Source organism: Cicer arietinum, chromosome 6 (assembly GCF_000331145.2).
Source record: "Cicer arietinum cultivar CDC Frontier isolate Library 1 chromosome 6, Cicar.CDCFrontier_v2.0, whole genome shotgun sequence".
Taxonomy (NCBI): Eukaryota; Viridiplantae; Streptophyta; class Magnoliopsida; order Fabales; family Fabaceae; genus Cicer; species Cicer arietinum.
In genome coordinates, this window is record NC_021165.2 from 5,216,800 (window position 1) to 5,237,930 (window position 21,131).

Sequence of the window (21,131 nt, forward strand, 5' to 3'; positions counted from 1 at the left end):
GCTAAAAAAGTTTGATAAAATTTGAAAAGTTAAGGTTAAAATGGTATGGATTTTCACGGACTCATCAAATTCTTGAAGGAAAATATTAAACGTACAATAAAAAACAATAACGAAAATAAAAAAATCACGTGATTCTTTAATTGATTAGACTATTTCTTTTACTTAGATGATGGATATCATCCCCACAACGTCCATCACTTATTATTTGGTGCACTAGTTGTGTGAAGGAAACTCAATAATGTATTATTTCAATGTCCCAAAAGCGCTTAACTAGCAACAAGCGTCACTTTGGCAGATCATTGAACCAACCATCCAATTTGACTTCTCCCGTGCACACATATTTTTTAGTTCTCTTTGCCTTGCGGTTGCGGTCATGATCGACCAACAACAGAGTAGCTTTGCAATGATTGATTAAAACAAATAAAAATAGTAAATAAACAAAAAAATAAATTGCTTGGCTGACCTATTAGCCCATATTAGTCTAAGTCAATTAGATTCCACCCCCCCCACAATTTGACCTCTAATCTTTACATTTTGTCCCTTTTTGGATAAACTTTCAAATTATCTTAGTAGACAATACAAAAGTTAAAAAAAAAATCTAGCCTATTTTTTTATATTTTGAAAATTTCGATATATAGAATATTTTCTTTATTTTTTTATAAAACTTTTTAGTATGTAACTTTTTGTCTTCTATTTTTTCAATCACAGTTTATAAACTTTTTTTACATACAAAAAATTCAAATTTTCTTTGTCTGCTATATTATAAATTATAAAAATGAAATATCTGTCATATCAATTTTGTTTTTGTTTTTAATATGTATCAAAGATTTCAATGCTAAAACTTTTTACATACCAAGTGTGAATTGAATATATGTACTAATTTTTTTCAACGCTAAATAATTTTATATATAATTTATAAATTGGAAATTTTGAAAAGAAATTATATAGCATAAATTTTGTAGTTTATGAAAATAGAAATCAGCAAAAATTTTAAAATTGAATATGTAAAAATGAAAAAAATAAAATTGAATTTTTTAAAAATTGTAGAAATAAAAGTCAAATTAGAGAAATATAAAATATAATTTTTTCAAATCAATCTTGATAATTTACGGTCTAATCATGACTTATTTATGTAAAGGACTTATTGGACTATATTGTGTTGATTTGTTTAGTTCATTTGACAACCTTAGAGTCTAGAGTGAGGGTAAATGTATTTTAGAAATGAATGTGTTATGTGAAACTGAATGAAAATTGTACTATTTTCCGTTTATCTGAATAAACAATTATTACTATCAGTGATTTGATATGCTAATAATGAATTATTACTATTAATTAATATTTAACTTATATATTAATTAATTTATAATAATGAACATTAGTGGTGGTGATATTGTATTAATTGTAAAAAATATTTGAGGGCATTCAAGTTAAACTCTAAAATCATATTCTATGAAGAGAAAAATTTTATACCAAAAAAAACATTGGTCAGGTTAATCGAATTAGATCCTGTAATCTTCTCTCTATATATTATTGTTCCATCCACTCCAGTTGGTTTTCCCTTCACTGCACTTCATCGCCGAACCAGGTGAAGCTCAATCATCATTTCTTCAACTGGTCAATCATATTATTTATTTTTATTTATTTTTTCAATACGATAATGTTATTATTGCTTCAATCCATTTTCATCCATTATATATATTTTTTGAGTGAATTTTCACGTCCATAATTCGAAATTACCCTACTTTATCCTAATCCACTTATAAGAATGAGAGTTCGCCGTCGTTAACTGATCTAGGGTTTCTTAAGCTTCCTTTCTGGATTCTTTTGTTTTTGTGGAAAATTCATAGGTCTCAATTAGGTTTTCGTGAATAATGGCACGGTTGGTTCTTCCATCGAAGACACTGGCTTTTTCGAGGAAGAGTCTTCTCGGTTTCATCTCCCCCGCTCCTGTGTGTGATTATTTTATCCATACACACATTCCTTCACTCTTTAATTTTCATTTTTGTATATTCTATATCATCAAAACTTAGATGGATTCAATGTTTAACTTGAAGTTTCTCAACTTCTAAGAATTGTTGCCTAGAACATGTATTTTTATTTTTTATTTTATTTTATTGTGTAAAACAATTCAGTAGAAGTTTTCTAATTTGCTTGCATATATACTATGGACTGTGATGTGATGATTATTTACTTCATTTCTGCAGCTTCAGATTAATTGCTGTGTTAATTATCTTCAGAAAGCTTCCAAAAGTAGTGTCAGATATAGACATTTCCTTGCATCTGAGGTTTTTTCATTTCTTATTTTTATTTTAAAAATTAAATTGACGATTTAATGTTGTGCAATGACTGTAGTGAACTGATTGATTCATATGACATTCACAGGTCATTCTCCGAAATAATTGTTGCCCATTTTATTCTTCCTTACCGGTAAGTTTGTATGTTTTGTGCTGGAATGGAACTTTGTTTTTTCTTGTTTATGTAGTTGCGTGTTTAATGATATTCTACCATTATGTACAGTTTTCCTGTTTGATTAGTTGATCATTTTTGTTCTTGTATTCTTTACTAGAGAGTCAAGAAAGCAAGTAGGAAGCTAATTTGTTCTGTTGCCACCGAGGATTTGCCAAAGCAAGTTGAAGAATCTAAAATGGCGACACCAAGAGAAATATTCTTAAAGGATTACAAAATGCCCGATTACTACTTTGAAACTGTAAGTTTATTGGAGATTTTAGATCATGTTTTATTCACACTGTTGTCAATTTTAAAATTTGAACATTTTTTTTTCTTCTCGTGATGCATCGAACTATTCCAGGTGGACCTGAAATTTTCCCTAGGAGAGGAGAGCACAATAGTTAGTTCTAAAATCGCTGTGTCTCCTCGCGTTGAAGGTAGACTTTTATGGTTCCTTTCCTTATCTTGTAACTTTTTTTATCAACAGAAATATATGCAGCATTAATTTCCTATTTTATGAAATAGGTTCTTCTCCCCCGCTAGTTTTGGATGGACAAGACATGACTTTAGTTTCAGTTCAGATTAATGGCAAGGCATTGAAGGTATACACATTTTTCAGCTGGGTACTACTCACTTTGTGACATAATATGAATTTCTTTGCCATCTTGCTAGTTTATCAAGCAAGGATGTTCATTTTCTATTTCCTGATTTCAGTATAGTCAATATTATGATTGTAATATTTATGCCCCCTAGACTAAACCTTAGGTGTCGTTCACTTCCGAAACACTTTATACAGGTAGCAAGTTAGCAATCATAGGTGATTGGAGTGATGTGTAGAATAATTTTAAAGATAGTCTCTTATGTTTATCTACAGGAGGAAGATTATCATTTGGATGCACGCCATCTAACAATCCAATCGCCTCCTAGTGGTAAATATGATCTTGAAATTGTTACTGAGATTCAACCACAGAAAAACACATCATTAGAGGTAAATGAGGCTCTCCTGTTTTAGAACTGTCTTCTCTGTATATATTGCTTCTTCTTTTCTGCTTCAATCACTCCAATTTAGAGTTTGAAGAGGGGCTGGGGATTTGCTTACTTACTATGAATTTGATTTCCTGCAGGGGCTTTACAAGTCATCTGGGAATTTCTGTACTCAATGTGAGGCTGAAGGCTTCCGTAAAATCACGTTTTATCAGGTTTGCATCTTAGAGGAGTTAATATGATGATCATATCTTTACTTTTTAAAAATTAATTTCCACATCAAATTAATGTATCCTAATAACCTATCATCTGACAGGATCGGCCTGATATAATGGCAAAGTATACAGTTCGCATTGAGGCAGACAAATTACTGTATCCAGTATTGTTGTCTAATGGAAACCTGGTTGGACAGGGTGACTTGGAGGTGATCTTTTATTGAATTGCACAGGCTTTCTTGGTGGTTAGTTCACTGTATATGGACATTAATTATGCTTTGCTGCAGGGTGGCAAACATTATGCTGTTTGGGAGGACCCCTTCAAGAAACCTTGTTATCTGTTTGCTTTGGTTGCTGGGCAGCTGCAGAGCAGAGACGACACATTTACTACCCGCTCGGGAAGGAAGGTGTCCCTTAGGATCTGGACACCTGCAGATGATGTACCTAAGACTGCACATGCTATGTATTCTTTGAAAGCAGCTATGAAGTGGGATGAAGATGTCAGTTATTATTTCGTTTTTACTTTTATTTGATCAGATGAACTATCTAGAGTGCAAATACGTGGTTTCAAATTCTAAAGAATTCTTCTGTCTTGTCATGTGTTTTGCAAACAGGTTTTTGGACTTGAATATGACCTGGATCTCTTCAATATTGTTGCTGTCCCAGATTTTAATATGTAATTTCTGTCTACCTCTTTTTTTGCAAATTCCTATCATGTATTGTACCTTTGTATATTTTATGAGATGAGATAGCATGAGAAGATTAGGGGTACAAGAAGTAATATTGATTTTTTGTTTTTGTAATTGTCAGGGGAGCCATGGAAAACAAAAGCTTGAATGTACGTCTCCTTGTCAGTTTCTCTTTGTGGGTTGTTTGTCTTGACACCTGATATTTATACTTCCATTGGCTTGTTTGTAGATTTTCAATTCCAAACTTGTATTGGCTTCCCCAGAGACTGCTTCGGATGCAGATTATGCTGCAATTTTGGGAGTTATTGGCCACGAGGTTTGTAACTATCACATATCAGCAAATGTGGGGGATTTTTAATTTTTGAAAAACTCAACTTCCTTGGCTTTTGTTGATTTTGATTAGAGCTTATTTCTGATCTATTATGCAGTATTTCCACAATTGGACTGGCAACAGGTGGTGCTTCTTATGATCCTGATGTCCTTTCAACTAAGGGTTTTAAATGCTCTTGCTATATCATTTTATAATGCATTTTCCTACTCACTTCTGTTTTGGATTTAAATTTGATGTATCATAAACCTGAGTTTTCACATGAAAATATCTGACATTTGAAATTAAGTTCATGCTATGCATTTGTTAATTGTACTTTTATATCTTTCCATTTGCATACGTAATTAATGTTTTATTTGAAAATGATATCAGAGTGACATGTCGCGACTGGTTCCAGCTTAGTTTGAAGGAAGGTCTCACTGTTTTTCGTGATCAGGTACTGCCTCTTGACCTCAGTTGCTATGTTTCAATTGGAGCCTCAACGTTACTTTTCTTCCATTGAGTATTTTACTATAACGCATCAATTATTGCAGGAATTCTCATCTGACCTTGGAAGCCGTACTGTAAAGAGGGTTGGTGATGTTTCAAAACTTCGAAGTTATCAGTTTCCACAGGTTACTTATCTTTTTCATCTTCCATTTCTTATTATTCCTTTGTACAAGTTCTGTATTGGTGGATTTTGTGTATATGTGTTATTTTTAACTGGTACTTTCATTATAATTCATCTTTTTTACTATTCTTTTTACTAGCATTCTGATACTCTTATACTGAATTTTCCAGGATGCAGGTCCTATGGCCCATCCAGTGCGACCACACTCTTACATCAAGGTTAGAATTTGGACCTTTTCCTCTCATACATTTGTCTTCAAAACGCCCCTTAACCCCTTGATATATGCCTTGTAAGTTTGTATTTATATTTTATTGATTTCCTCCTTGACAGATGGACAACTTCTACACAGGCAAGCTTCTTTATTTTTAGAACTTCAGATTGAGTCAATATCATATTTGCAATTATACTCTGCTGTAGGACGACTTCATGTTCTCTCTAATCGCTAATTTATCTGTTATCTTGACAACCTTCCACGATTAATTTATGATGTGGCCCTGTCATCAATATCAAACTACAGTTACGGTATGTTTACAGTTTTTGTTGCAGATTATAACCAGTTTTTTTTCCAGTTTCTCTTGTCAAGATATAAAATTGTTCATAATGAATATCTTTTTTTATTTTTGCAGGTCTACGAAAAGGTGTGATTTTTACTTCTAAATTTTTTAATCCCTCCATGTCCATTAGTTTCCCGGGCAGTTTGTTCTTATGGTCCTATGTATCAGGGGGCTGAAGTTGTTCGAATGTACAAAACCTTATTGGGAAGTCAAGGGTTCCGAAAGGTAAGAATTCTGGTTTATTCAATGCTTACAATAACCTGTTACTTGCAATGTCATGCTGCTAGATATCTGATGTGCTTAATTTAGAATTCAACTCACAGATTCTCTGTATTTCAGGGCATGGATCTTTATTTTAAGAGACATGATGGGCAAGCTGTCACATGTGAAGATTTTTATGCTGCCATGCGAGATGCAAATGATGCAGATTTTGCAAATTTCTTACTGTGGTTTGTATTTATGGTTTTCTTTTCCAGCATTTTTATGCTAATTTCATATTAACCAATCAACTAATGTACAGGTACTCTCAAGCTGGGACTCCTGTTGTTAAAGTAAATACTTCTTACAATCCTGAAGCACATACATTTTCTTTGAAGATTAGGTATACAAACTTCTGCTTTTCATTTCTTTTTGATTGGGTATATAAAGGTAGTTAAGTTTTGATTTCTATTTTTTATTATTTGTCTTTGGTAATATGTTTGATGGGGACATTTCTGCAGTCAAGAGATACCAGCAACTCCAGGGCAGTCAGTTAAGGAACCCATGTTCATTCCCATTGCAGCAGGCTTGCTTGATTCAACTGGAAAGGACATTCCTCTTACGACTATTTATCATGACGGGGCTTTGAAATCTGTTTCAAGCAATGACCAATCAGTCTGCACTACAGTCCTTAGAGTTACTAAGGTGGTTTGGAACTTTTCTTTTGATAATAATTTCTACTAACTCATGTTTTAAGCAGGTCTCTTAGTTATACCTGTAATGTCGAACGAGTTTCTAAAATATTACCATGTGCATTACCCCTATTAATGCCTTTCTTTGATGTAACGATGTTTGAATTTCTGACTATCTTTGTCCAGTCTGTTCTGTTCAGACTAGTTGTCCTGCCTTTTCATCTTTGACTAGTTTTATCGAATCGTCAAGGCTATGGTAGTCTGGCTATATCTTTGTTTCTCCTCATGATTCATGAAATGACCCCTGCCCCCTACTTTTTTAGCATCGGATGTATGTTTGTAGGGGTTGTGCTTTCCAACAACATAAGTTTTATGTTTTGTGTACTATCAGTTTTTCAAAATGTGTACGTATCACAAATAAGGCTACCCAACCATTTCCACGCTAGCAAAATTTTCCGAAAGAGAGCCAAAGAGCCAAAACAGTCAATCACTACAAACATCTACGTCCTTCCTCAACTATAAAACTCATCAGTCCTGGCATCCACAATCCAGATTGTAAAATTGTCATAATACATTCTTTCTAATTGACAAAATGTTTTCTCCTTTCTCCCACTACCTATGTTTTCTCATTTCTGGGTCCATCACTGTATGTAGTAAAACTATGAATATATTCTAATTATAACAGATATTACAAAAGAAATTATCAGTTATTTCATATGACAGTATGATCATCTTATCTTATGTTTATAATTTGAAGTGAAGAAAAATGAGTGCAAATTTTTTAAACCATGTTGCATGTCCCTTCCCTCCTTGTCAGAGAATTGATTTATGTTATCTGCCTAATATTCCAAAAATGAAAGTTATTTGTAGAAATGCAATAAGATGCCGATCATGGTGGGACATTTCATCAATCATTTGACTGACAAATTTATTTGTATCAACTGCAGAAAGAAGAAGAGTTTGTATTCACTGATATCTTTGAGAGGCCCGTTCCATCTTTGTTAAGAGGATACAGTGCTCCTATTCGTCTTGAATCCGATCTCACTGATGATGACCTGTTTTTCCTATTAGCCAATGATTCTGATGAATTCAACCGGTTTGTGTTTTTCAAAGTTGCATTTTGTTCATGTTTGGACAAGCATTTAGTTTTTTTATTTGATAGCATAATGGAAATTCATATACTGCCTTATTTGAAATGGCTTAGATGGGAGGCTGGACAAACTTTGGCACGAAAGTTGATGCTCACTTTGGTGGATGATTTCCAACATAATAAACCATTGGTTCTGAATTCCAGTTTTGTTGATGGGTTTAAACGTATACTATGTGACTCAAGTCTGGACAAAGTATGCTAAGTAACTTGTTTTAAGTTTTTCAGTTTTTTCTTGTGGGATGTTGTATCATATGATTGCATTGATTGGACATCACGCTCTTTGATTTTCTAGGAGTTTGTGGCAAAGGCAATAACTCTGCCTGGTGAGGGAGAAATAATGGACATGATGGAAGTTGCAGACCCTGATGCTGTTCATACTGTTCGGTCTTTCATCAGGAAGCAGCTTGCGAGTGAACTGAGATCAGAACTCCTTAGCACAGTATGCCTTTTTGTCTGAAGCTGCCTGGAATTATTAATAGAATAACTTTTAGTCTTCCTTGTATGAGTCTCTTCACTAATGCACGTGACTGTTTACCTTTTTGCAGGTAGAAAATAATAGGAGCTCAGAAGAATATGTGTTCAATCATGCACACATGTCCAGACGTGCTTTGAAGAATGTTGCTCTTGGTATACCTCTTATTTTTGTAGAATTTGTAATTTCTGTGTCTAAATCAGATCACCTCACCACACCCGCTTATATTTATAATACTGTGTAGAATGAATGCAGTAAATGTTGATTGATATGGTTTGCTTATTCAACAATTTTATTGCATGTTTGGTTTATTTGATTCTACCAGTTTTATATATAAGATACCTTTTCATTCATGTTGGCAGCAGGTCTTCTCTAATTACATTTTTTTTTTTGGGTGTGATTGGTAGCTTATCTTGCAAGCCTCGAGGATCAAGAATTCACCAACCTTGCACTTCAAGAGTACAAAACTGCTACAAATATGACCGAGCAGTTTGCAGCATTGGCTTCCGTAGCCCAGAACCCTGGTAAAGCTCGTGATGATGTTCTCGCTGACTTTTATGACAAGTGGCAGAATGAGTACTTGGTAAATGTCCATCTCTACTACTTTTTGAAAATAAATATCGATTTTTTGATGTTTTTAACTGTTTTTCTATGACAACATATCCGTGTTTTTTTTTACTCAACAACATATCCATGTTATAAACTGTAACTTCTTATGATGGTAGTGAGGCTAGATTACACTTAAGGTGCACTTTAACAGCAATTTCCCGACCATTATCCATGAAGAGCACCCTTGCTCCTTTCCTTCTTACACATTACTGTGAAGAGAAGCTCTCCTCCCTCTTGACACATTACCTAGGATGAAGACCGTTCCTTTTGACACCTACTTTAGCTTTGTAAAATATTATTATATGTTTTTGCTGACTGACTTCTAATGCAATATCTCTTGTACTACTCTAACCGAAATATGCACTGTTCAAATTTTTTTTTGGTTGGAAAAGTGCTCTTACCTACCTGAGTTTGGGCTTTTACTTAGTGAAGTATTTTAGATTGCTAGTTGATACTTGACCTTCCTTTCCAGGTAGTGAACAAATGGTTTGCTCTTCAAGCAGTGTCTGACATTCCTGGTAATGTTGAGAATGTGCGGAAATTGTTAAGCCACCCAGCATTTGACCTGCACAATCCCAACAAAGTCTACTCTCTCATTGGAGGTTTTTGTGGGTCTCCTGTGAACTTCCACGCAAAGGATGGGTTGGGCTACGAGTTTTTGGGAGATCTTGTGGTTCAACTTGACAAAATAAATCCTCAGGTCTTTTCTCATTACCCATCTTTAAATTATGGGTTCTTTTATTCACATGTTAGATAAAAATATTACGTGCTTTCACTCAACAGTTTAAGTTTTTTTGGGATGATTGGTTTATGACATTTTAGTAGATTTAGATCTACGACCAAATAGTTTAGACTTTAATCATTGTTGCTCTCATTCTTTTAGAAAGTTAGAGTTCAAGGAAAATGCTCATTCTTACAAAGACTAAAAACATGAAAGCATACAAAGATGTTTGATTGGTTCCTTTCAATGCATACCCACTGATTTCCATCATACACAGAAATAACTGTGCGTTGCTTTTTCTAAACTGAGACACACTGTCTTTCTTGCTTTTATCTTGTGTGATATCTTTTTTAATATTTAGCACTGTTCTAATTGTAATACAATGTTGGTTAGGCCTGTTTGTTATCTAACAACTTGCTTATTTGGTTTGAGAAAAATCTGTTTTGTTTTTGTTTTCATTCTGTTTTAAAAAGTTGTATGTATAACAGCAAAAACATAACAAAATTGTTTCACTATTGCCTGCCCAAGTGTTAGGAAACCATGGGAGTGGTTTTACAGGGTGTTTTGTCAGTTACACAGTCCTTACGTAGTACTTTTTGGATTGGATTTTGTTTAATATAGGTTGCCTCAAGAATGGTGTCAGCCTTCTCAAGGTGGAGGCGCTACGATGAGAACAGACAAAAACTTGCAAAGGTAATGAAGTGTTAATTTGTCGCATTAGCTGTTATTTTCTTAAATTATTATTGAATAATAATATAATCATCTGTCTGTCAGGAATTTTAAAGCAATTTATGTTGTGTTGTTGCAGGCCCAGTTGGAGAAGATCATGTCTTCTAATGGCCTATCAGAAAATGTTTTTGAAATTGCTTCGAAAAGTTTAGCTGCTTAAAGTGCCAATGACTAGTAAGAAAAACTACCAGGCTGGCTTTTAAACTGTTTTGGCGTATTTTTAGCTAAAATAATCCTAAGATTATGCATGCATGTCTCAAATTGAGGTTTTTTTGTATCTGATTTCCATATCGATTTTCCCAGGATGCATTACACATAGTTATTTATGCAATAAAACGAAGAACATGATTTTATCTTTGATATCCTAAAACAATTGAATATACTATGGTCCATTGTACCTTTTTTATGATAACATGGTAGTTTGATATAGAAATATACGAAAGGAAATTTTTTTTGATATGGAAGTATATAGCTCCAGTATTTTATAAGTTTTCAATTTGATTTCTCCAGGTTCAGCTTTATAATAAAAGTTTGATAGTGATAACTCTGCCATCTTGTTGATGATATCTTTAGCCAAATATTTATTTATATTGGGTCAATGATTATAGAATGTTATATTTGAACCGCGGTTTGCATCACCATAAATAGTGTGATTGAACTTTCGTTAAAAGTGATTCTAAATAAATTTATTTTTGTTAAATTTATAAATGTGTTCGAAGTGAAATGAATGTTCATTTGATTTTACTCTGAATGCGCTCCAAGTAAAATTTGTCATATTATTAGTCCAACAGTTTTTTTTAATCACTTTTAGTCAAATTGAGGTTTAGAAACAATCAATAATGTTTGACAGCGATAAAGTATCTCTATTCCTATCAATACCATGTTTTATAGGAGGTAAAATCAATACGGTAGTCTTTACTTGAATTCCAAAACCATCGTTATGCCAGTTCTACTTTTGAATCTGTTTAATTTTACAAAAAAAAAAAAAAAACTAAGGTCATTGTTCATCTAATTAGCATGTTTGCTCATTTTTTTGACTTTTTACTAAATTTTAGCTTTCAGATAGTGTATTTGAGGCCAAGGGAATAAACACTTTGGGCACACGAGCAACCTTCATAAAGTAATTGCCTATCGCTGTTCATGGAAAGCAAAGGCAGTTTTTTTGTAAAACAGGTCTTGAGACTTATTATTTATTCAACTTGTGGTGACTGAAAGCCAATTTAAATAGGCTGAAAATCTCTTTATTCTCAGTCTCGGGTAGCCATGGATCAGTTTGAGATGCTAGTTATTTGACATGTTTGTTTAAGAGTTTTCAAAAATTAATTTATATAATATTTTTAAAAAGAATTTTAAAAATAAAGTTTCAAATGAAATATTTGTTTAAATAGTTTATTTTAAAATATTATACATTCTTTTAGATAATGAAATTTTCAAAAATAATTAAAATAAAAAGTTATTTTAAAAAATTCTTCATAAAAATCATTTTTAAAATATATCATTTTAATAAAAATGTGATTTTTATCGTATTAAAACATTTAAGTTATTGAATGTTAATTATTTTTTTAATCGATGACAAATGAGTATAAAATAATTTATATTATTTTTATGTAAATTATCATAAAAATTATTTTTTTAAATTATAAAATCAAAATTACATTTTAAAAATCTTAAATCAGTAAAAGTATTTCACATACTAAAAGAAAAAGCTATTTCTTTTGTCTTGCAGTAAAATATCATGCTATATGTGTGGGTTTAAATTTAGAATAAAAAAATGATTTAGAGACATCAATAGAAGTTTAGTGCAGTGCCAGCCTGAGGTCAAATACAGTGAAGTTGACAGTAAAATAATTACATTTTTATGTATGTTTAAACCTTAAAAAAATAAAAATAAAAATTAAGTATTACAATAAATAAAAAATCTCACTATTAAAAAAGAATTTTACTATTGACATATTTAACTAAAATACTTTATATTTAAAATGTGTCTAGTGGGTAGGTCCCGGGTAGTAGGAGACTACTACCCCTGCGTGAAATATGCGAGTATACATTGACATCCCTTGTAACTCCACAATAGGCATTGTGAACCGCACCTGCCGCTGATGCATTGTGAATGTTGAGCAGAGTGAAATGTCAAAGAAGTGGTGGCCTGAAATTCACAATGAGTGGAAGTTATCCTTTGCAAGGAATCGGGGACAAAATTGGTACTGCAATGCGAACCCTTCAACTACAACCTCTACCCTTTGAGGTGACCATCAAAAGTGGGAAAACATTCAATAAATTCCTTAAATCATAAGATTCTTAATTGTGTGATCAAATCAATTGTCTCGGATTTCTTACTAGTTGAGCTGAATTAGTTAAATCATGATATTAGTACAACTAGATCACCAATGTCACAAACTTAAATGATCAACAGTAGTACAACGGTACTTCCAATTCCAGTCCTCCTTACATGTTTATCTCCCAGCATAATCAAAATTGGTAATTTGTATTCATCGTACAGAGATGTTTTACATTGCTTGATCCACAAAAGCCTGCAGATAAACATAGTTTTATCTAAACTCGAGAAGAAAGCAAATTCGGGTTAACGACCAAGCAGTTCTTGTAGGTTGAGACCTTAGTTACTAGTTGGTCGTATAATAATCAAATGTTTATGTGAATAAGCAAGACCTCAGAATTAACAAAAACAATGTGCTAGCTGCTGAGAGTTAAATGAAATAAATATGCAAAATATAAGAGAATGAAAAGAATTGTACTTTGATAAGGAATTCCAAAGTAAGATAAAAACAAAAGGAGTTGCATCTAAAATCTACAAATCTAGCACAATAGTTTAGACTGCTGCTCTCAACAGGTCATGCTGCAAACTTGCAAAGTCTAAAGTATCATCATATGCCTATCACTTATTCTCAATGAATGTAAGAATAGAATTTAGCAAGATCAAAAGAATAGGTATTATATAAAAAAGAATTGCTAAGAAAAAAGAATAATATATTGTCTTTATCACTCAGCAGCTTCTGGCTCAGAACTAGCCACTTTCTCACTCTCAACTGTTGGAGGGTCTTGTTGTTCACCATTCGTAGCAGCAGCAGCATCTTTTGCAGGTGTAGTAGGCTTGTTCTCTGCAGAATCTGCAGTGGAAGTTGGTGTTGAGCTTTTCCCTTCCTTGTCATTATTCCCGTCCTTTGCATCTTTAGTGTCTTTGTTTTCTTTTCCATCTTTGTTTTCTTTTCCATCCTTTTCTTCTTTGGGTGGTGGAGGCATCATATGAGATGGAGGGTTCTGTTTAAGCTTCAAAATCATTTGGCGCATTCTAGAAAGATCGGTAGGTTTGCCAGGCTTTGGACCTTGAATAACATGAACGGAAGGTTTGTTATCGGCTTCTTTTTTCCCCCTCCTCTTCTCGATATTAGGAACCTCACGAGGAATGATCTCTGCTATTGCTTTCCAGTAATGTTTGTCAGCTTCTTTGTGAAATTTCTCTTGGTTGGCCAAGTATATCTACACATGTATAAACTCATTCTCTTCATTTGCATACACATTAAGAAGTACCGTATGATGCAGAAAAATGGAACAGGCGAAGTAGATATAGAATTACTTATGGTTTCAAATTGTGAATCAACTTTACTATTATACCTTTTCTTTTTCTCTGTTGTTCTGTTTGTTTGTCTCACAGTTGAGTTTTCTTTTCTCATAGAAAGCTTCCTTAAACTCTTCAGCTTCCTTTATAATCTGATTTCTCATTTCCTTCTCTTTTTTCTCCTTTTCCTCAAGATGAATGGCATTTTTCCTGCATAGGTTGATGACATAAAAGCAAATGCCAAGATATAATTAACAAATAATGAAACACACACACAAGCATGACAGTAATACTTTCTTCATCACCACACAAATTGTGTACAAGTTTTATGCACTTTATTACAGAGACATTTATATTAGATTTATATTTGACAATTATTTGTAATACTTAATCAGACAATTATTAAAAAGATGTTGATATTAATATAAATTGCAATTTAATTTGTATACAATGTCACTCACACTCTAAAATAGTTTGAGATTAATTAATTTCTATACATCAATTGTATACAACTTCAACCAATCAGTGACTATTGTTAAGATCTCAAACATATTTTGATTTTCTTTTAAAAACAAAAATCACCAAAGTTGATAATACACATAATAATAGAAGCTCACATTCGTCATAATACAGAATTCACTGAATGTGTAAAGACTAAAAATAATGAAAATCAAGCTACTGAAAAGAATAGAAAGAAGAAAGTAACATACATTGCATGCAAGAATATATAAAGATTAATAGGAGAGAATAAAGAAAGAAAGAAATCTAACCGTCGCCATTCACGTCTAGCAGAGCCTTCCTCTTGCATTTGAGTGGGGTCAGGGAGGAGAGGGCCATCAGAAGAGAATGTTCCTTCGTCAATTTCATTGGTTTGAAAAGGAGTGACGAAATCAGGGTTAGGAGTTGAAACACCGAAGCCATAAACGGGAGGAGAAAGTTGGTTGTCGGTGTTGTTATCGACGTTGAGGTGATCGTCGTCGGGATTATGAGAACCGTAATCGTAATATTCCATGTTGTTGTTGTTATTGTCGTCGTCATCGTCGTCGTAAGGTTGATGCGAGTGTTCCTCAAACGACTCCATTACTCCTTTTCGGATCACAATTGTGTTGTGTTGTTGCTTATGTTTTTGTCTTTCACCAATCACATTACTAACTTGGAATTGGAATTGGCGTTGCAACGTGTCCTATGCTACATATCTTACGTTCTTTTATCACACATACCTCGCGTTTTTCTTTTCTTTTTACAATTACATATCTTAACTTGTGAAATACTTCTGGTAAATAAAAAAAAAAAAACACTTTGAAAACTTATTTGTTTTTTTTTTTTTTACTTTATGAAATATTCTTTAGATTTTTTTAAAAAAAAAAAATAACTTTATTGTGTGCGCAATTGCATAGACTAATTTCTAGAATAAAATTATAATGAATAACAACATTATTTCTTAAAATTTTTAACGAAGTTACATTATTAAGACTGAATTTGAACGTAAAACTTCTAATTAAACTAAAAGGGATAAATCATCTCATATAAAAATTATTAGGTAAATACTCTTTCCATTCTAAAAATTATTTACTCTCCCTAATTGTATTATAAAAATGTACAATTTTTTTAAATACATTTATTATTATTTTTCATTGGTTATGCTAACAAGGGGCATTTGTTAAAAAATTAAAAAAATAAGTTTTGAATGGAAAATGTTATTTTTTTTTATAATTTTAAATTTTGAGTTACACACTTTTTAATATCTTATTTCTACATTTGGTATTTAACATGAGAGTAATGTTAGAGCTAATATTGGTATCACCGCTCCAAAATCTATAATACACTTAGGTATATTGCAATATTACATCATAATAAATTCTACATTCGTTCAAAAACTCACAATTAATCGTTAATATATTACAACTATTACTAGTAATTTATTACGAGACCGCGACTTAATATTGGCAACAAAAACAAAATACACTAGTGTGTTCTGTTTTTGACTCAAAATACATTATACTGTATTGGTACATGTGATCAAGTTGTAAATGTGTGCATAAGAAATACTCCCTCCTTCATTTTTAGTTATTGCTTTTTTAGAAATTTTGTGTTTCTTTTTGTTTGCCACTTTCAAAATTTAAAATAGTATTAATTATTAATTTAATAAGATAACTTCTAATTATTTATTGTAAAAAAATGAAATAAGATAATAAATAATTAATGACATTATAGATAAAAGACAAATAACTTTATGAAAAACAAAAACATTTATTACTTAAATCAGTATGTGTAAATAACCTAAAAGTGTCAACTAAAAAGGAATATATAGGCCCTAAGAATAAGAATAAGAGTAAGAACTTACTTTAATATTTGTATTTTCTGTTAAAAAAATATTATTCATATATTAGGGGAAAAAATGCTTATCCATAATAACTTGAATACGTAATTTTCTTTCATGAAAAATATTTAAATTCGTTTTGATATATTTTTGTATTCACTTATCTAAATGTTAAGTAATTTTGAAGAGAAATAAATCATATATTTTTATATAAAATATTCATTAATGTTTGCACTATCATAGTTCATCGGTATTTACATTTATTCCAGCCAAAACCAAAAGAAACAATCTTTTTACAAGAATATAATAATTGTGTTCTTGGGCTTTTAGACCTTATGCCAAAAAAAAAAATAGTTCAATATTTCTACAAATTAAAGTACAAAGTCTGCCATACAATTTATAAGGGGATGCTGGATTTGTGACTCTCACAGCCAATAAGTCAAGCCTAGCTACATTTGATCCTATAGTATTATATTTTTCATAAAAATGAAACAAATTGACCCTATCGCATTATTAAGGGCAGCTGCCTGCTGGACTATCTATATTTTATATATATATTTTTTGTCAATTTAGGAAATAAAAATATTATCGTGATTTGTTTTTTCAAAGCAACATTAACTTTTCTTTCCAAATTTATTTTAAATAAATATAGTGGGTTATTATTTCAAATTATTATATTTTAGATTTAATTATACGACTTTATTTATGTGTACAAATAGTTTTTACGCTTCTATATCGATCATATTCGTTAGATTATTAAGAATGTTTGACTTTTATTCAAACTATCTCTAAAACCATACACATGAATGTAGTTATGTGATGACAATAGAAAAAGTTTATATTGATAGTACATGACAATTAACCTCTTAATTATACAAAAAAAATCCATGAACTATTTGAAAATTTTAAATAGACCTCTAGCCTAGAAAAAGTTGTAATCAAATATCTTAATTAATATAATTTTTTTAAAGTGAAGATTATGTTGCCTTTGAAAAATTGTGAATAATTACTCAACAACCAATAAAATTTTTGACTGAGTAAAATGGTTATATATCCTACGTGCAAATTTATTTATGTAGTTAATTTTTATCAGATGAAGGATAAATTACTCACAATAATATTACAAAGATAAATCTAAAAGAACATTTATTTTTAATTAAGTTCTTCTATTTACTTGATAAATAATCAGCCCTTAGTAATATTGAAAAAGTATTACAACTTCACACATCAATCATACCCTTAATAAATGGTCTTCACTTTCATATTACTTCCGGCGACCCAGAAACCGCCATTGAGTTACACACTGACATCAAAAGGAGTAGAGTTGAACCTCCTTTTAACTTTCTCAGTCGAATTCTCAATATTGTATTGTGCGGTTTGTTTTTTACTCTCGTGTGATATGACTAAGTTGGACAAAATAACTATTTTTCACTCTACACCAATTGATTTTAAAAAATTAAATATTTAGATTATTAATTTATATATTTGTTATATTGTTTTCATTTTTTAAATTGATTTTTCATTTGAATGTTCATATATATATATATATATATATATATATATATATATTACGGGTAATTCTGAGTTTTTCTCTAAACAAAATTTTGTAAAAAAATATCTCGATCTTGATTTTTTGGAAGAAAATTTTACTGAAAAAGATATTGAAGTTTTCTTTAAAGAAGTTGTTTATAAAAAGAAATCTCGGTTTTTTGGAAAAAAAATAGTTAAAAAATTGGTTATAGATATAATCGATTTTGTATAATCAAATTTAATTATATAGATTCGTTATAAAAACCATAAAATAATTTTTATATAAATATCAATTGATTATGTGAATAAAATATCTATGAACTATCCTAAATGCAGCTATGTTTAATAGCGACTTTAATTCTTGAGCAATTTTTTTTTGTTAAAATTCTTGGGCAATCTTGTTTGTTGCTTATTATGAAAATGTTGATTATGAGAATGCCACATATATTTTCCTCACTATGTTAGATAAAAAATTCATTCCAATAAGAATCAATTTCATTATAAAAAACATGGAAACTAGGTCAAAATCTAAAAAAAAAAAAGGATGAACAGCACTTTTTATTAAAAATTTTATTGAGAAAAATCAAAAGGATAAAATCAATATGAAGAAAAAAAAGTGCTACTTAGTTAAGCAAATTTCATAATGAAAAAGTCTGAAATCTAAGAGAATAATTAACGAAAATGGAAAAAGGAAATACTATATTGATTACAATAAAAATCACGTCCAATACAACATATGAGATGTCCCAGTGCGTAAAATAACAAATGTAAAAATAAATATTGACAAGTATGTCAACACTTTTGTTGACTTCCATATAATATGAAAGGCGTGAAACTACATTAGTTTTGTAAGAGATATACATTTCAATCATCAAATTTTTAACTTTCAAGACGTTGAATTAGTGCAAGAATGGACGACCAACGATGAGACAACACTAAAATAATTTGAAAAGTTACGAGTAAAAATTTTGCTTGAGTCCTAAAAATATATTGTAAGATATTAAAGAAGATTATTTGAAATTTTGATTCCTTTACTTTGAGTCATGTGTGATTTTGATCTTCAAAGTTTTTAATTGTTATAATTTGGTCCACCTATCACTTTTTTTAAAAGGCAATTTTTTTTTTAAATGAAAAAGACAAATATTATTTATCCACTACTTTTTATTACTCTATATATCATCCCACTATTATTTTTTCAAGGTATCCTCTAGTTGAAAATCGTAACTAATCCTTTGAAATATGATGATTCATTTAAAGGTCGACAATTATATCTTTCATAAAATAATATCTTAATATCTCTAATAATGATTTTTTTTTTTAAAATGTTAAATCATCTTATTTTGAAGTTGTCACGTTTCATTTGTCTAGTGAATTTTATAATGAAATTTGTGTGCTTTATGCTACACTAACAATAGTTGATCAAACAATTTTTCAATCAAATATTATGCATATGATAATCTATCCATTACGATGTAAATTAATCAATTATCCCAACATATTTTTCACCTTATTACCCTAAACGAAAATGCATAATATTACAACAAACTCAAAATACGAAAGGCACAAGTGTTTTTATTATAACAGTTACCCGACCATGATCTCCACAAAAGAATGGAAATAATTTTTTTTTTGGCGTTTTATTATGACATTACCACCATGAATCTCAATCAAAGACTTTATGTTTGTTGCTATTCGTACTGAATAACACTGCTCTAACCTAAAAGGCTCACAATAAAAGGCCTGTTGTCCTGGGTGAAAGGACACACACTATTATGACAAAAAAAATATCTCACTTATTTTACTCAAATATTGACTTTAATGTTAAAATGTTTGGAGATACATCATCTATGTAGAGGAACTCTCTATATATCTAATCAACCACTGTAATTGTTGTATGGTCCAACTCACATCACATCTAACATGGATCCTATTGTTTGCTATACTACAAGGATATTTCAATTTTCTTTACAAGACTATGCAACATCATTGTTTTTGTTAGTATTCCATAGTCCGGCATTCATTTTTATATAAACATTGTAATTTGTGAGTCTGTAACTAATAAATAAATAAATTAATATATAAGCGATAAATGATAACATTATTATAATTTTATTAATCAAATAACACTTTGAAAATTACAATCATACCATTATATATCTATAAAAAATTAAAGATGTCTCAACACCAACAAACTATAGTGGATCTCTATGCTCTTTATATTTCATTTATTATATTATTTTTTTTTCATTTTGAAGATAATAAAAAATATATTGTATTTTTTAAATAAAAATATACAAACAGAATTTAGAATGAACAAAAGTGATTACAAGAAAACAGTTAGATGAAACATTTATATTAGCTAACAACATAACTACTAATTAACTACAACTAGTATATATGTAATTGTATCTCGTTATACGACATAAGATATTCAGAAATAAAAATCTTAAATTTAACATACCGGATCAGTTTTCTGAATAAAAAATAAAAAATAAAAATATATTTTCCACTTTTTAATAACTTAAATTCTTTTTTACTTCCTATTCTCGTACAACTTACGGTCCATTTAATATGAAAAATATTTTACTTTTTTATCACTTTTAATTTCAAAGTCATTTTATAATTACTTTTTTTTAAATGGTATATTAAATTTAAAAAACAACACATAAAGTAGTGAAACCATTATTTCTCTTTAATATAATTTTTTTTTGACAAGCTCTTTAACTTAAATTTAAAAATAATAATTTTTTATGTTTATTTTATAGTTACAAAAAATTATCGACTTTTTTATAAAAAAAATGTCCTTTCAAATCAGTTAGACACTTAATTTTGTAGATTAACTATTTTTTCGGTTTTAGTGTAGTATAAGACTGTTGTAGTCATAAATTATAATTAGCAATTAAAAATTTGGTTGGATGACCAAGTTAGGTCTTACCTGCTTAATTAATGTTTGTAACGAGGACTCAAAATCATTAATTTTCTAAACCTTTAAAGTGGTACAATCATAATGCCATGATAAATTGGTGTAACATTAGTGACCCCGTCCAAATGATGGAAAAGGTGCTTCAACGTACGATCTATTTAAACCTAAGATTAGTTATCGTCTCAAAAGTCACCGGTTTAATGCTTAGTAATATATAAGTAAAGAAATAAAGTATAGCCATAAATTAATAATTTTTATGTTTTTTAATGATAATATTTCTAAATTACCTTTTATTTAATATAAATGTTTGTATTTTTGATGACTAAATTAGTTAGTCATTAGAGTAATTTAGACAATAGATTTATTTATTTTTAATGTATTTGCA

At 30.4% G+C, this 21,131-nt stretch overlaps 2 protein-coding genes across 2 annotated transcripts; one reads left to right on the plus strand and one right to left on the minus strand.

The window, feature by feature from the left end:
- Positions 1–1,716: 1,716 nt before the first annotated feature.
- Positions 1,717–10,856, plus strand: LOC101494387 (puromycin-sensitive aminopeptidase). Its single transcript, XM_004503640.4, has 32 exons — positions 1,717–1,949; positions 2,205–2,285; positions 2,383–2,427; positions 2,567–2,707; positions 2,810–2,885; positions 2,974–3,050; positions 3,323–3,436; positions 3,573–3,647; positions 3,749–3,856; positions 3,935–4,147; positions 4,262–4,323; positions 4,458–4,485; positions 4,566–4,652; positions 4,765–4,790; positions 5,037–5,100; positions 5,198–5,278; positions 5,445–5,492; positions 5,605–5,623; positions 5,792–5,796; positions 5,901–5,912; positions 5,997–6,053; positions 6,168–6,277; positions 6,349–6,429; positions 6,548–6,731; positions 7,666–7,814; positions 7,923–8,061; positions 8,161–8,307; positions 8,414–8,495; positions 8,748–8,923; positions 9,422–9,649; positions 10,292–10,363; positions 10,479–10,856. Exons 1-32 carry the CDS (start codon positions 1,872–1,874, stop codon positions 10,557–10,559), a joined length of 2,946 nt encoding a protein of 981 aa, XP_004503697.1. The 5' UTR covers positions 1,717–1,871; the 3' UTR covers positions 10,560–10,856.
- Positions 10,857–13,129: 2,273 nt separating this feature from the next.
- LOC101494699 (clathrin light chain 1-like) lies at positions 13,130–15,142 on the minus strand. Its single transcript, XM_004503641.4, has 3 exons — positions 14,744–15,142; positions 14,030–14,183; positions 13,130–13,894 (listed from the first exon to the last, which is right to left on the minus strand). The coding sequence occupies exons 1-3, from the start codon at positions 15,052–15,054 to the stop codon at positions 13,397–13,399; spliced, it is 963 nt and encodes a 320-aa protein (XP_004503698.1). The 5' UTR covers positions 15,055–15,142; the 3' UTR covers positions 13,130–13,396.
- Between the last annotated feature and the right edge of the window lie 5,989 nt (positions 15,143–21,131).

What these genes read in the sequence shown, in the direction of transcription:
- LOC101494387 (XM_004503640.4), top strand. Translation starts at nt 1,872, where the DNA reads ATGGCACGGTTGGTTCTTCCATCGAAGACACTGGCTTTTTCGAGGAAG. An exon ending in TGTGTCTCCTCGCGTTGAAG is followed by an intron (nt 2,886 to 2,973) that starts GTAGACTTTTAT and finishes TTTATGAAATAG; the next exon opens with GTTCTTCTCCCCCGCTAGTT. An exon ending in AGTGGCAGAATGAGTACTTG is followed by an intron (nt 8,924 to 9,421) that starts GTAAATGTCCAT and finishes CTTCCTTTCCAG; the next exon opens with GTAGTGAACAAATGGTTTGC.
- LOC101494699 (XM_004503641.4), bottom strand. Translation starts at nt 15,054, where the DNA reads ATGGAGTCGTTTGAGGAACACTCGCATCAACCTTACGACGACGATGAC. An exon ending in GCTAGACGTGAATGGCGACG is followed by an intron (nt 14,184 to 14,743) that starts GTTAGATTTCTT and finishes CAACCTATGCAG; the next exon opens with GAAAAATGCCATTCATCTTG. An exon ending in ACAACAGAGAAAAAGAAAAG is followed by an intron (nt 13,895 to 14,029) that starts GTATAATAGTAA and finishes ATACATGTGTAG; the next exon opens with ATATACTTGGCCAACCAAGA.